General features: G+C 44.5%; 1 protein-coding gene across 1 annotated transcript; it reads left to right on the top strand.

Annotated features, from left to right (window-relative positions):
* The first annotated feature begins 1,080 nt into the window (after positions 1-1,080).
* rab3b (RAB3B, member RAS oncogene family) lies at positions 1,081-16,152 on the top strand. The gene is made up of 5 exons (XM_037114862.1): positions 1,081-1,460; positions 3,493-3,717; positions 8,375-8,493; positions 8,573-8,697; positions 10,860-16,152. Exons 2-5 carry the CDS (start codon positions 3,493-3,495, stop codon positions 11,042-11,044), a joined length of 654 nt encoding a protein of 217 aa, XP_036970757.1. The 5' UTR covers positions 1,081-1,460; the 3' UTR covers positions 11,045-16,152.
* The last annotated feature ends 5 nt before the right edge of the window (positions 16,153-16,157 follow it).

Raw genomic sequence — 16,157 nt, 5'->3', positions numbered from 1 at the left:
GGATAGGAAACAGGATGAGAGAGAGGGGGAGGGACACACGGCAAAGGGACCCAGGCCGGGACTCGAACCCAGGACCACCGCAGAGGACAAAGCCCCTGCACATGGGACACCCGCTCCACCAACCAAGCCAAACATTTCTGAATCCTTTTCAACTGTTTACGTGTCGAGGTAAAAGATGTGGACTGGAACCAGAACCAGTAAATCCTCTCACAGTTATGGAGGTGAGTTATGACTGATAACTCTGACCATCAGGGCCGATACTGATAAAATAACCAACGATGGAATCCAACATGTTTCATGTTGATGTGATATTCTGCCGCTGTGTTCAGACTGTTTCCCCTGTGACGACGTCTGTGGCTCCACAGCTGCAGCAGTTTGGCGTTACCACGGTGACATCAGCTGTTTGTTGTTGTTCTCTGCTTTTATTGGCTGATCACAGAACAGTTTTACAGGTGATAGACCAGCTGCTGTGTGGAGACGCTGCACATCAAAAGACTGGCTGTGTATTATAATTTATTAATCCGACGATAACCGATAATGTAAATGTTCCGTTATCGGCCGATAATTTGTGCAGCTGATGTGTTTATCGTTATCCCTGATAACAAAGTATTGATTATCATCAGCCAGTGTTGTGATATAATGTGATGATGCAACATTAAGATGCCTCAGTGACGCTGTGGAGGAGAAGCTGACACACACACACACACACACACACACACACACACACACACACAAAGCTCACAGGTGAGTCAGTGTGAATTAACGCACCTGTGTTGTGTGTTTGTGTGTTTGCAGCACCAACAGGCTGCAGAGTGTTTCTGGTTCTTCAGGACGACGTCTCTGTTACTGATGCTGAAACAATCACACGCCTCACCGCCTCAGTTATGAGTCATAGGACGCTGCCGCTCCTGCCGCTCCTGCCGCTCCTGCCGCTCCTGCCGCCTGCCGCTCCTGCCGCTCCTGCCGCTCCTGCCGCTCCTGCCGCTCCTGCCGCTGCGCGTCTGCAGAGATCTGCCGCCTGATTGGGCGGAGGAGCTGCCTGCAAACAGCCGGGAGGAGGAAAGAAATAAATAAAGCGCAGTTCATTCACAGAGAAGCCGGTGGTGGTTATTTTTAGGAGGGAGGAGGTGACAGGCAGCAGACGCCTCTTTGCAAATATTCCCACATCGCGTCGCTCCACCTTGAATTAACGCAGGATGTCCGCGCAGAGCCGTGCGTAAAGAAGCTGCGTGCGGCGCCGAAAAGACGTTTCACAGCCGATTCAGCCGCTTCAGCTGATGAAGAGCAGCGGTGCTGAGAGCAGACCAGCCTTCTGACTTCTGAAGAGACGCTGGGAGGATCTGATCGGACGCGTTGTCGCTGCTGTCGAGGATCAATTTGTGGGTTTTTGGTGAAATTTTTGGGAGCGCGGACACCGAACAGCTCTCCATCAGGTGCAGAGAGAGACCCGCCCAGCAGAGGTAAGACACGGACCGACAGACACACACACACACACACACACAGACACAGACAGGCAACACGACCGACACCGTTTAACAGCCGTTTAATCAACACACACACACACACACACACACGGGCCTGATGCTGTTGGCTGACATGAATCCAGAACCGTCGATCACACCTGAGCCGGTGCGCCAGCGGACCAACACGCTCCTGATACCATCTCTACATGAAGGGTTCGGGTCCATATACGGTTCCCCTCGTGTGTTTTAATCAGTTTCTCCATCATATGAACTGAAATGTTTCATAATCACATACATCGATCGTAAACCCCAAATGAGACAATGTTCATATAACATCCCATAATATCCTCCCAGGTGGAGTCTGCGGCTCTGACGTGTGTCTGTAACGTTTCACTGGCTGCAGGAATGTTCAGTGTTCCTACAGCTCACAGGAGCCTGAACGCCTCACACAGACCCGCAGAGTCCGGACGGGTCCAATTCAGACTGTGATATTTATCATTATGACCTCAGAAGACAGGACATGTAACATCTGTCACCACATGTTTTACATTCAGTCACTCATATATAACGAACATGTTCACCGATCAGAACGTGGAAACAAAACATGACACAAAAAATCACATAACATTCACATTTTCACTTTAATATGAAACTATTTACACATGTGAGCAAAAAGCTTAACAAATGTCACGTGAGTGGAAAATTTATCTGAGAATAAAAAACTGTAACGTGAAATTTGCCTTTTCACATTTTAAATTCACAGAATCAACACGTGAAAAGAAAATAATGTTAATAAGGTAAAGTAAAATCACATGAAATTCCACATTTTGTTCTTCATATGGGAACAACAACTTTAAAAACGTGAAATTAACACATTTCACATTAACACTGAAATGTACATGTGATTGTTTTTATTCTAAGAGGTATTATGGAAACTGGCAGCAGGAAAAAGGTCAAACATCTATTTTTAGCAGGTTTAACATACAAGCTGATTTTGGTGTAAAAGTACTGGTGCTGATATTGGATTGGATCCGTCTCAACTCTGTTTTCTGCCAAATGGTTTCAAATGAATCACACGATAAGGATTCAAAATATCAGTTTCCCACAACTAGACTCATCAGTGCTGATCCATGTTGTGGTCATGTGGTCCTGCCGGGCCCTGACCGACACGCTGAGTCCACAGTGGACCGAGCCCAGCAGGATCTTCAGCTCTGACATCTGCTGCTCTCGTTCATTCAGCCCTCGCTCACCGACTGCTACCTGACCGCAAGGTCGAGCAGAGAGCCGCTCGGGCTTTTATTTGACTTCATGTGACTCGACAGGTGAAGTCTAACAGGAAACGTTTGTTTGCACTGTGTCTTTGTGTAACGCGCCGCGGGACCGCTGGCTCTCTGTGCTGAATCATGTTCTGCTGCAGCTCATCGACAGGTGGAAACTTTGAAACTGCAGCTTTCAGGGAACAAAGACGAGCAGCTTGATCCTCTGAAACAGTCTCATCACGGCAAGAGGTCGGAGGATTGTCTTAGAGAAACATGAAAAGTGTTCAGTTCCTCTGAAAAAACTCTATTTTAGTTCAAACACAGGTGTCACCTGGTGTATTTATGATAATACATTAACCATGTGAACAAATGTCATTTCCTTGTGTTGAATTGTTCATGTACCCAGTGATGAACAGTTAATGGTGGGATCACAGAGACGTTTTATACACAACCAACCTGCCAGAGTCAGTGTTGCTGATGTACGTTTCTGCAGAACACAGTTATGAGTCAGAACATTTCTTCATGTTCCAACTTTGCAGCTTGATACACTGGATCACTGTGGGACCGTAAACATGTACAGATGTTCAGGCTGAAAAAAATTGTTAGCATGTTAGCATGGTAATATTAGCCGTTAGCTCAAAGTATTGCTGTGCCCAAGGAAAGCTGTAATGAAAGTGTATCTGTGTCTGCAGTGAAACTTTGGCTTGTGTTTGGATGAGTTTTCATGATACTAATTGTGTTTTCTCTCCCTCGTCAAACCAAACATCCAGATGGCGAAGGCAGACCAGCGTTTCGGCCAGCGGGACGGCTCCGACCAGAACTTTGACTACATGTTCAAGCTGCTGATCATCGGCAACAGCAGCGTGGGGAAAACGTCCTTCCTGTTCCGCTACGCCGACGACTCCTTCAGCAACTCTTTCGTCAGCACCGTGGGCATCGACTTCAAGGTGAAGACGGTTTATCGCAACGACAAGAGGATCAAGCTGCAGATCTGGGTGAGCGTGGTTCATGTTTGTCTCACTGATTCCTCACCTGTCAGAATTTAAATCATCCACCACCATGTTGTTTGTCATGTAGGGACGAATGTCTGTTACTTAAATCACCCATAAGATGATATTTTGTTGATCTGAAAGTGTCAGCGGAGGTGAATGTTCAGACGCTTGGATGTGAGTTGACACATGTTGGAAACACAACAGTGATGTTTGCAGACGAGTTGACAGACGACAACCCAGGCGACGCATCGAGATGCTGCTGTGAGCTCACACACCAAACAAAGTGTTCGACCTGCGTCACGTAACGTTAACCGTCTGTCAAAACATGTCACAGGGAACTGTGAACAAAATGGAAGCATACGTTAACATCATATAGTGAAACATAACACATGAATCTTTAATCCAACATAACATAACGTGACATATTATAACACAATTTAATGTAACTATATATGTGTGTGTTTATATGACACAATACATAAGGAAGTACTTCACATATCTTGACTGAAATAACAACATAACGTAACACAACATTACATTTTCTGTAACACATTATGAAATGATAAACACTGTATAACGTATCACATGGTGATGAAAAATATTGTTACATACAATAACAACTGGTTACGTAATACAGAGGAATAAAACATATGATTTACTTTATTGTAATATAATGTAACACAATGTTTAGTAGTAACATGATATGCTGTAACATTACACAGTAATATATTATACTGTAACATACCATCATGTGATGTGCATAGCTTAACATACTGTTATATATTATAAGATAAAGAACGGTAATATGACAAAAGCACAACATACCATGAGGTCATATAAAACTTGTAATATAACATTAAATAACATAAGCTGTAACATATCATGTTATAACAAATGGTAATATAAAATGTTGTCACATAGCAATATAACATTTAATACAATATACTGTAATGTACCACAACAAAACATACTAAAGAGTAATAGTAGCATATTACACTGTAACATAACATAATGTTTTGTAACATATGTAACATATAACTATGTAGTACACTGTTGTACACTGTAGTGTATTATAACACACAATGAGGTTTTATATACAGCAGCTGAGGTGATTCAATAAACTGTAACATAGCTGAATATATTTGATAATGTAATGCAGCATATTGTAACATTTAACAGAACATAAAGTAACATAACATGATGTAATGTAATATGTTGTGATGTAACATGTAATATATGATTCTATGACAGACTGCAGGATTATTAAACACACAGTAAGATACAATATATAACAACACGTTTATATGATGCTGTGATTTACCAACACTTGGTCATTCAATATCGTAACGTACGGTAACATCCAGTCACATACGGTCGTGTAACATATCGTAACATCCTGTCACAGCCAATCAGAGAGCAGAGAAATGTGGTGTAACACGATGTTCTGCTCTCGGTCAACAACGAGCTGCTGGAGGGAGAGAAGACAGACACAGACTTCAGGGCTACAGCTTGTATCATCACTGGTGATGTTGTTGCCATGGCAGCAGCTCTTCACGCTCACTCACACTCTCGCCGACACACTCACATACACTCACACACACACACACACACACACACACACACACACACACACACACACACACACACACACACTGACACACAACAGTGCTGTCTTCTGTGGCAATTAAACAGACCTCTTGGGGCGAAGAGGTTGAGACCCGGCAGGGAATAGAGAGGCTTGGAGGGGTGAGGGAGAGTGTGTGTGTGTGTGTGTGTGTGTGTGTGTGTGTGTGTGTGTGTGTGTGTGTGTGTGTGTGTGTGTGTGTGTGTGTGTGTATGTGTGTGTGTGTGTGTGTGTGTGTTGGGCCATAAGCAGAGCTAATCAGAGCTGATTGATTAAAACTGAAAGCACAGCGATGAGTAAAAATAGAACTGAGACACATAAACACTCAAAAAACAATACAGCACAACAAACAGTTAAACTCTGTGTTTTAACACACCTTTAGCTTAGCTTAGCTTAGCCACAGGCATGCTAACAAAACCCTCCAGGATCTGGAGTAAATGAACTGTAAAGAATACATTTTTGTTTTAGTTTTGTCAAATTAATGAGATGTTATCCCAGAACAGTATCATTATGGAATTAACAGTTTTTACCTGAGATGTTCTATTGTCTCAACTGTGCAGGTGAACACACTTTCAGTTTATTAAGCCCATGAACTAAACATCACCAGACTTTGTGTCATGTCACATGTTACAAAGACACTAAACAGGAACAATATAGGCGACTTCTTTGTCCCCGTGGAGAAAGTCCCCAGACTCCCTTAACAAATGTGTCAGTTTAGTGAGTTGTTGAGTTGGAGACACTTTATAAACTCTGTGAAACTCTGTCTCTGACTCATTCTGCATCATTTGGACCTTTTTGTTCATTCAGCAAATGTTCCTCATGAACTTCTTTCTGTCTTTGAGTAGAAACATGGAGTCTGTTTGTCCCATATAGTGATGCTAAGTTGTCCACATAGTTTTGGCCGCGTTGTTGGAGCGCAGTGACGTCGTCTTCTGTAGAAATCAAACACACATTTCTCGCTGCTTTCAACCAAACTGAGAGGAATCAGTTGCTGCCTGGAGCTCTGCTTATCACCCTCCATGATTAATGTTGCTGCTGCACACACACACACACACACACACACACACACACACACAATCATAATCATGCTCCACATCAAATTTCACTTAATTAAATGCATTCAAGCACTTGCTGTATCCCACAAGAAGACGGAGGAGGATTGGTGAATGGGTGCAGAGGAAGCGAAGCACAAAGGAGCTAAATTTAGAGGAGTGACTGCACCCAGACCAGCTGTAGTGGTGTGAGGATGAAACGGTGGAGGATGGCAGCTGAATGTTGCAGGAGTTGTTGTGGACGGCCTGAAAGTCACATTGAGGCTCAGCTGGTTTGTTGCAGTCGAGCGACGATCAGCGCCGGCGGCTCGGATCGATCGGTGCGTCAGATAAGACGGTTTGGAGTCTGAGAGGAGACGAGGATGATACAAGTCGCTCTGTTCCTGAGAGATTAAATCAGAGAATGTCTCCATAACTGAGGAGTTACACAAAATCCAGCCATGGATTGGAGCCATGATGTTTTAATTTAGTGTTTCATCCTCCTCAGCTGTAGTCGTATATATAGTTCTGTTGCTCTGTCTGCTCTGGATCTTTCAGAGGTTCTGACAAAGGTCCAGTCTGTGTAGCCACAGGTTTGAAGTTCTCCTCTGGTGGGCTTCGGTTCCTTCTTCGTCCACTCTGTCTTTGTGGACGTGGTCTCAGCCTGATGGTTCTGATGGGCCCGGCTTGGTCTCCAGTGTTTGATGAGAGTGTGTGTGAAGGTTTGCTGTGTATTTTATTGTTTATACTTATCAGTGTCAATACTGTCATAATTATAAAGAAGTGCAATGAAAGACCGCCTGCCCCGCTGGTCCGTCAGAACCTTTTTAGCCTCTTTCCTGCAGAACAAGCAGAGACGAGCTGTGATGTGTAGAGTCGGCTAATGAACAGACTGATGATGAAGACGATGAAGAGGTGAAAGGTGTTAAAGTGTAGACTGAGTGTCAGTGTGAAGTTCAGCACATCGCTGTGTGTTACTGCAGGTGAGAACAGGTGTGTGTGTGTGTGTGTGTGTGTGTGTGTGTGTGTGCATGCGTGCGTGCGTGATTGCGTGTGTGTGCACGTGTGTGTATGTGTGTGTGCGTGCGTGTGTGTGAGTGTTTCATGCAGGAAACTGAACCGGTGAAACGACTCGATGAAGGAGCCGGTCTGACTTCCAGCATCACTGACACTTCGTCTCCATGGAAACAACAATTGCAGTAACAGCCGCATCAGTCGGTCGCCGGTTTGATTCTGATGCCAGAATGTAACAGATTGATATTCCAGCTCAGCGTGTCGGGACGTGGACTTATTGCTGCTCACTGTCACCACGACACAGTGTCCAACGGTTCTGACAGAACAGTGGACGGACATGTTCGGTCCATCCGAGAGCACAACACGAAACATGCCGACAGATTTCTATGAGTCACGTCAGACTCATAACTGAGGGACGTGGGCACGTTTGACTACATGCAACCAGAGAGGCATCGTTCCAGTTTGAGGAGCTGGGTGACGAGTTTAGTGCCTCAGTTTCGTTAGTGATGAAGGCACTAAGGCAGGAGAGCAAAAAGAGGCAGATAACAAAACAAAAGCAAAACAAAGAAAAAACAAATAAAACGAGGGATCAGGAGCCAAAAGCAGGAAAACAGTTGACTGGAAGATGAGACAGGAAGGACCAAACAGAGCAGAAGAACTGGATGAAGAGAGGTGAGAAGATGAGGGCATGAATACACGAAGAGGTGATTGACTAACAGAACAGTCAGGAGGGAAAACAAACAAAGGGAGGACATGAAAAGCAATCCAGGTGAGCCTCTGAGTGAACTCAGCACTCAGCAGGATGAACAGGAAGTTAATCCCAGAGGTTACAAAGTCATTCCTGAGCTCTCCTCCCGTCGGTAAACCTCTCCGGATCAGAGCAGAATCTGATGAGACTCCAGGTGTTTATTCCTCCAGCAGGTCTGGATCTGCACCGACTGTGGTCCGATGTTCAGCAGACGTGTGATTGGCTGCTTGTCTTTGTTTCCAGGACACGGCGGGACAGGAGCGTTACCGCACCATCACCACGGCCTACTACCGCGGCGCCATGGGCTTCATCCTGATGTACGACATCACCAATGAGGAGTCCTTCAACGCCGTCCAGGACTGGTGAGTGACTACTCAGAAGCGTATCTGTGTTTGTTTCACATGCAAGGTTTCAAATAAAGCTTTTAAAATGTGTTTTCAGGGCCACTCAGATTAAGACGTACTCGTGGGACAACGCCCAGGTGATCATGGTGGGCAACAAGTGCGACATGGACGAGGAGAGAGTCGTTCCTCCGGAGAAAGGGAAACACCTCGCCGACCAGTTAGGTGAGACGTGCTGAGAGATACTCTTCAGCTCAGCTTTCAGGTGTTAACACAACTCTGACATGACGACCACAGACAGGTTCATGTTACCAGAATATCTGATATTCCAACTCAGACACAAGTGGACTGAAGTGACTGATTGCTTCAGTTGTTCAGGTGTGAAAGACAAACACCTTCTGAGGTCAGAAAATAATTTAATGCTCGGTTTTCTGTTCTGTTCGCCCTCACGTCTAACTCCACCTGTGTACTTCAGAGGATAATGCATCCTAGTTATGAATATCTAACGCCTGGTCACCGTATCAAAAACTGTAGATGATGTTATTTATCAGTCACAGAGTCAGTTTAGTTTGGGTATTATAACATCTGTATCTGTTACGATCCTCAATCAGAAACTCTAGACCATCATTTATTTTATAAATAAGTAATGAAACACAAAATCCTCCATCAGCCAGATTGATAACCTGAGAAACTGAGAGTGGAGAGATGGAGGAATGGTTTGTCCTTTTACCGCGACGCTCAGTCTGTCGAAGCTGCTCTTCATCGGAGGTTGAATGACGTAGACGTGTTGGCTTCTAGTCTGCTAACATGAATCTCCCGTAGACTGCAACAGAAGTGGTGCCAAACTCTGGCACCGATGCAGTTCGATGACATCATGTCCCTGACTGAGGACTTTATGTCTGTGTTATTGTTTTAGCATCCATCAGATTACACAGCACATTCCTGAGTTCCTCCTTTTAGACACAAAGTCACATTTCAAACAGAAAGTCGTTCGTGTTCAAAGTACGAGGACGTCTCTGTGGACGGGATCTAAAGGACAAGAGGAGCAGCCGGTTCACAGCCAACAGGAGCTCACTGCAGCTGTAATTATTCCTGAGGTGGAGGTGAAGCATTAAGAGTTTATGAGCTCTGAGCAGGATTAAAATCACCTCAGCTCACTGAGACACCATCACACAGCTCCACCTGGGTCTCAGCTTCTGTTGGAGGCTGCAGAGTAAAACATGTTTCTGTGAACGTCTCCAGGCTTTAAGTCGGGTGTGGTTTCAGTCTGTTTGAGCATCTCAAGGTTTGTTTGCTGTCTTCACACTTTTCTTCCCACTTCACAAATATCTTCTGTAAGCTGGTGTCCACGAGGCTGATGGAGGTGTGAGCTCATGCTGACGCAGATAAAAAAAAACCCTCCAACATCTTAAAAAAACTTGACTCACTTTGTGTTTATTCACCTTTTCAAGATAGAAAATGTGACGTCATCGCTCGTCATCGTCGGATCTCGTCTGCAGTTTCTCGCAGCACACTTGATTTTCTAACTTTTTCACTCAGAGCTGTTTGCTGATGTGAAACAGCTCCCAGCAGAGGAGTGAAACCAGTATGTAACATGATTAATTCAAACACCTCGCTGGCCTTGGGCTCCGGCCACACAAATGAAAGTATTTAGATATTCGTCAGTACAAACAGCCGGAGGTCACGTCACTGGATTCACCTGCTCGACAGCTGCTCTTTCTCACAGCATTGATCACACTTTGTGATAGTCATCGTTAATAAACGCTAAACTGATTAAAGGCGATTCAACTTTAGTTAACAGAAGGTACAAATATCTGCATCGATGAAGCTGGTGAAATGTTTTTACATGAAAATTAACTTCAGCCCAGAAGTTGATCATTCATTTTCTGTCAGTGGATAAATTGATTAATCAACTAATTTTGTCTGCTTTACCAGATTTTATGAACTCCACACATCCTGTCCTCCAGTAGAAGTTCAGAGACTTGTGGGTAAAAGTAGAAGTTCTGATCCAGCTTGTTTCCTCCAGTCCAGTAACAGAGTTCAGGCTCTGACATGGACTCAGAGTATCAGAGTAAAAAGTCTCCCTCTGAAGGACATTTGTGCTCAAAGCTAACTGAAGCTCACGTCATGTTAATAGAATTCAAAGACTATTAAAGTTAAAGGTAGAATCAGTAGGATTTGTCCCAGCTGTTCCTGAACGCACCACAAAGACAGTTGATTGTTGAGTCTCATTCCCAGGACGTCAAATAGACACATGTTGGGTTGGTAAAGCGTCCCGAGCAGCAACAAAGAGAGAAAATCAGAAACTCTCTGCAGATACGAGACACTAACACGCCTTTTCTCCACATTCCATATCAGCGACTCAGCTCGTCTGTTTCCTCCCGCAGGCTTCGAGTACTACGAGGCGAGCGCCAAGGAGAACATCAACGTGCGGCAGGTCTTCGAGCGCCTGGTTGACATCATCTGCGTGAAGATGTCGGAGCGTGTGGACGTGGAGGCGCCGGCGGCTCCCGGTACCAAGACCACCAAACTGACCGACAAGCCCGCCCAGCTACCTCAGAAGTGCTGCTGATCGTTGGTCGACGTTCATCCCTCCACTGTCGCCTCGTTCACCTTCCCCCCCAAATCTCTCGAGAAAAAGAAAAAAACAGATTAACTATCGTAACATTCCTCAACACTCTCTCTGCTTCAGTCCATGTTTGTGAGCAGTAATAATCACTACGCCTACTGCGGTTTATGCTAACTAACGTTTATATAGCCAGTTTCATTCCCGTCCTGTCCCCGAGTGTCCACGGTTGGTCCTTACGTAGACGGAGGAGGAAGGCCGGCAGTGCACTCCAGACAAAATGTCATTTGGTGCTTTTGAATCGGTCGTAGAGCCGCTGTAGATTTCACTGCTAAAAGGAAATGCTAACGTGCTAGCTGAGCGAGGTACAAGAAGTCCGAGTTAAGGTTAATGAGGAAATGAGACGTCACAGAGATTGTTAGCTTATCAATGTAGCTAACAAGTTCGATTCCTTTTATACTGGTTATATGAGCTGGCTTGTTAGCTTAGGTCGCTAACAGGACAATAACTTTGTTTAATTAATGGTTTATATAAAGTGGATCTCAGCTGATTAGCCACGTTAGCTTCCTCTGTCTTGACGTCTTTGTGCAGTGCCGTCAAGATGTTTCCTGATGTTTTCCTGATTGTGAGTCAGATTCTGTCAATCCTAAATCCTGTGAACTGACTTCGTATAAATGCTGATGTGACCGAGCTGTACCGCGTCTGCAGAGAGCTGACAGATGTGAAAGTCTGGTTGATGACACATCTTGTTGAAAAGACGATTCAAAATAGACAAATGAACAAACGTGTATGAAAGGTTCAGTACAGCACTCAGCGGCAGGGTCACATGACGTCCACAGAACAAGCAAGAAGATCCTGGGTTCAAATCCCAGCTGGAGATTCTCTGTGGAGTGATGTTTCCCCCAGAGCTCGTGTTGGTTTCCTCCGCCAACGCCACAACATGTTTGTGAGGTTGGTCTTGTGGTCAGTCTTGTACTGATTCTGCAGAAGGCATTAAACAAAGACAACCAGCTTCATTAGGTCGAATGAAATGAGGTAAATAAAGATTATTCTACAGTCACCAGAAAAAATATTCCCAGAATAAAAATCGTATCAGCAGAAAAGCTGAAATGGCTGCAGATTCAGAATCTCTGTCCATCGCTTTGAGTTCATCAGAGAAAAGGAAAAAAAACATCACAGTCAAGTGCGACCTGCAGATTTTGGTCCAATATGATGAATCAGTAACACATTACTCCACAGAGACTCTGATATTGAGAGTAACTAAATACTTCCAAATGAGAGTAACTAACACATCGCGCTGTCTGAGACTCACCGGTGTGTGTTGCTCTTTCCATGCAGACTAAAACATGTCAAGATTAAACCAGAGGAGGCTGCAGGTAGAGTCCACAAAACAAAAAGAAACAAGACGCCAAATGTATATTTTGTTGAGAGTGTGCTGCTGGTAGAGCAGGAAGCAGGAAGCAGGAAGCAGGAAGCAGGAAGCAGGAAGCAGGGTCCACAGGTAAGCACAGCACTGCCTCTCCTCTCAAAGTGTAGCACAACGACGAAACTCCACCGCTGCTCATGTCCACAAGTTTACAGGCCACAACATCAGACAGGCTGCTTCTCCAGTAGATAGTCTCCTATACGATACGCCTCCAGCCCTCCTGCTGTTTCTGGCCTTACTTAGTGCTGTTTGTGGCTCGAAAGGCTTCAGGGCTTCACCACTGATGCACAACTCCCAGCAGGGCTGCAGCCCGAATCACTCGAGTCGAAGACTTGAACGGGTCGAGTCCCAAAAACAATCTGGTGATGATTCTCTGAAGAGTTTTTAAACTAAACATGAGATGTTAATGAAACAGATCATTGAACAGAACAACACTGGAACAATCAGAACACTTTCCTTCACAAACTTTAGGAACTTTAACACTTTAATGACTGAAACAGGATGATAATATTTCCTTATGATTATGAATTCTGCATCTTTGGGACTTCTGTATCTTAGATTTACCAGAAATTATTCATATCTCAGAATTATGAGATCAGTGACGTAAGAGGTAACGAGATACGGATCGTGTAACCTCCAGATGCTGAACAGGAGACGTGAGTGATAATTACATGAAAACGTCTCTGAGAGTCAGTGAGCTGCTCTGACAGATGACTGATGGATGAATGATGCTCTTCTTTTGGCCACAGTCTTTATTTCCTGCGGCTCTGTCAGGTTAGTCAGTCTGCGTTAGTCAGTCCAACAGGCTGATCACTGCTCACGTCTTAAAAGTGTAAAGACATGCAGGCATCACCCGACATCACGCTGCTTAACGTCCGAGTCACTTGAGATTCATCCCGCCTCGTACAGTCCGTCCTTCAGTCTGCACGAGAGGCTCAGTTCATGGTAAACCTGTTGGCTGTCTCGTCTGGAAGAACAGAGAGTTTCTCAGATCCACTGCAGCAGCTGCAGTGCGCCTCGCCGTGTCTCAGTCAGCTTGTGACCTGACAGGAAGTGTCAAAATATCTGCTGTTGTGCCGGCTGCTGCTGGTTCTTCTGTCAGACTGGCTCTGTGCTGCAGGCAGGCGAGGAAGGAAGGAAGGAAGGAAGGAAGGAGGGAAGGGAAGATTACTGAAGCTGGAGCTGAGACGTGACTCAGTGTCGAGTCCATTCCAAGATATTTCCTCCGCTGTGGGAGCGATGTGCTGACAGTATATAACCATTATGACCCGGACTGTAATTAATGTAAGAGAGAATTTATTATCTTTGAGTTTAATTATACACATTTTAATCCTCACACAGGAGACTAACAGGTAGAATCTCCGTAGAGTCTGAAGATCATGTGGAGGACGATGTTGGATCGTGGCAGTAACAAGCTGCTGGTGACTTAAAAACACAGTGACTGATCGTCTGTAAACAGACGAACCATGATGACACACCTGCATCATTAGTCACTACACCTGCAGTTACCACCAGTGACCACAGGTGTCGCCACAATCAGTCCACAGAAATCTTAAGTAAAGAAAGAAACTGAGCAAACATCATGAACAGAGTGAAGACTGAAGTTAGCATGCTAACAGCTAGCCTCTGTCTCTCAGAGGTGACAGTCTGACAGCCTGCAGCTTCACTTCACTACTGAGTCTAATAATCAACAGGATGAACTCTTACATGTGAAGAAAGGAAATATTTTGACTCTTATTTTCACAATAAACAGAACAATCCAACCGTCCACCGTCTAAAACCAACATCACCCCTGTTCTGTCTCCACGCTGACCTGACGCTGATGATATACTGGAGTATGTGTTGCACAGCTAATAATCACAAACATGAGAAGCTGATACTGACGGCGGTTCTGACCATCTGCAGTCCGTCCTCCTGTCGTGCTGACAGGCTGAGAGGACGAGCTGTCGTTCTGTTGCTACGCTGATGTCAGTCGACACAATGGAAGCACTCAGAACGAGGCGTCAGTCTGTGAGACGAGCTGCTGAAAGCTGACAGCGATGAACAAAGACGGCGTTCTGCATATTCAACAGAATCACGCTTTTAAACATCAGAACATCACTCAGGTTCATCTCCTGGTTTACTCTCAGAACTCTTTCCCCTCGAGGGTGAAGACGTGTTCTCAGCTCTGCATCTCGTGTCAGAGTCGATTAAAAGTAGAAATAGGACAGATTAATCGATGATGGCAGCAGGTGTTGGTTTCAGCCCTGCTGTCGGTCTGATGAGCACTTTAGTTTGAAACATACTGAGGAAAAATAGACGACTAACAAGAAGCGTGATTATACAAACACAGCGGTGGAGATGAAGCTGCAGCCGACGACACAAAGCCTTCAAACTGCCAGTAAAACAAAAGAAGGCAGACGAACAGGTGAAGGACTGAGATAAAGATGGTTACAGTTTTTTAGCCTTTCACCTGAAACGTCAGCTACTTAAAGGAGCAGTACAACCACAAATAAATATCCAGTCATCGTCTCCCTCCTGAAGATGTGAAGTCGTCCACAAAACATTCCTGCTGTTTCACTGTGAAGCTCCAGAAACGTTCTGTGGACGACGAGACTTCACCGGACTTCAAATCGTCAGGAGGAGGAGATGACCTGGACACCAACTTTGTGAGGGAGGAAGTTCTGCTGATCCAGTTGCAAATATACTTATGTGCTATTTACCCAAAATATATTCACAAGATCATCAGGGTCAGAAATGTTAAATTGTTGAACATTCTCAGTCTTTCTGACTCATTCACTGCTGAAACATGTTGTTGCTCACATTGTTTCAGCGAGTTCAGACTCCAAACTCGACATAAACAGAACCAACACAGACCTGAGATCAGATCAGATCCCCTGCAGACTGCCGGAGACTCGACCCCAGACTGCCGCTGAGCGCTGCAGCCCTGCTTCACAGTCTCATCGCCACATCGACGTGTTTTATACTCACACGTGTGAGCGGAGCCGGTTCTCTCCTTCCCCTTCAGCAGGTGTAGTCACGTAGCCGTCATGTTCGCAGTGTTTCCTACATGAACGTGAGTGTGTGTGTGTGTGTGAGTGTGTGTGTGTGTGTGTGTGTGTGTGTGTGTGTGGTTATCATGATATTTATTGCGTGTTCAGTTGTGAGGGTTTTTGTGTTTGTGTACAGTATCTTTGACGGAAAGTGTGATATTTTGATAATGTCATGTCAGCTGAGATACAGGTACACGTGTGTGTGTATATGAAAGACTTCAAGGAAAAAAAGGGAAGACGAGGAGAACAAAAACTTTAACGTGCATTTATTATTAAATATTACGAAGATAGAAAATAAAGATATTCTGCCAAATTGTTCAATATTTCCCACAGCGCACGTTTCCACGTGTCCTCCCCAACATGTGTCTTCAGATGGATGGAAACATACAATAATATTGACATTGTCTTCATTTGATTATTTTTTAAGTGAATTTGTAAATGATAGAATTAGAACTTATAATGGTTGTTGAGTATGAATTTATTTTTATGCTGTGTATACCATGGACAAATTATATAGAGAGTTTATGTAAACTTGTCGTCTTACAGTTCACTCCTGATCCGGGAGAAGCACAAAGTGATTGTACAAATTATTGTGAATGTTTGTATATTATAGATGCAATTTAGTATAATAAAAATCACAATCTTTAATCATAAAACATCG

Source organism: Acanthopagrus latus, chromosome 11, assembly GCF_904848185.1.
Source record: "Acanthopagrus latus isolate v.2019 chromosome 11, fAcaLat1.1, whole genome shotgun sequence".
Taxonomy (NCBI): Eukaryota; Metazoa; Chordata; class Actinopteri; order Spariformes; family Sparidae; genus Acanthopagrus; species Acanthopagrus latus.
The sequence above is the reverse complement of the archived record's forward strand: the minus strand, read 5'-3'. Positions and strand labels throughout refer to the sequence as shown.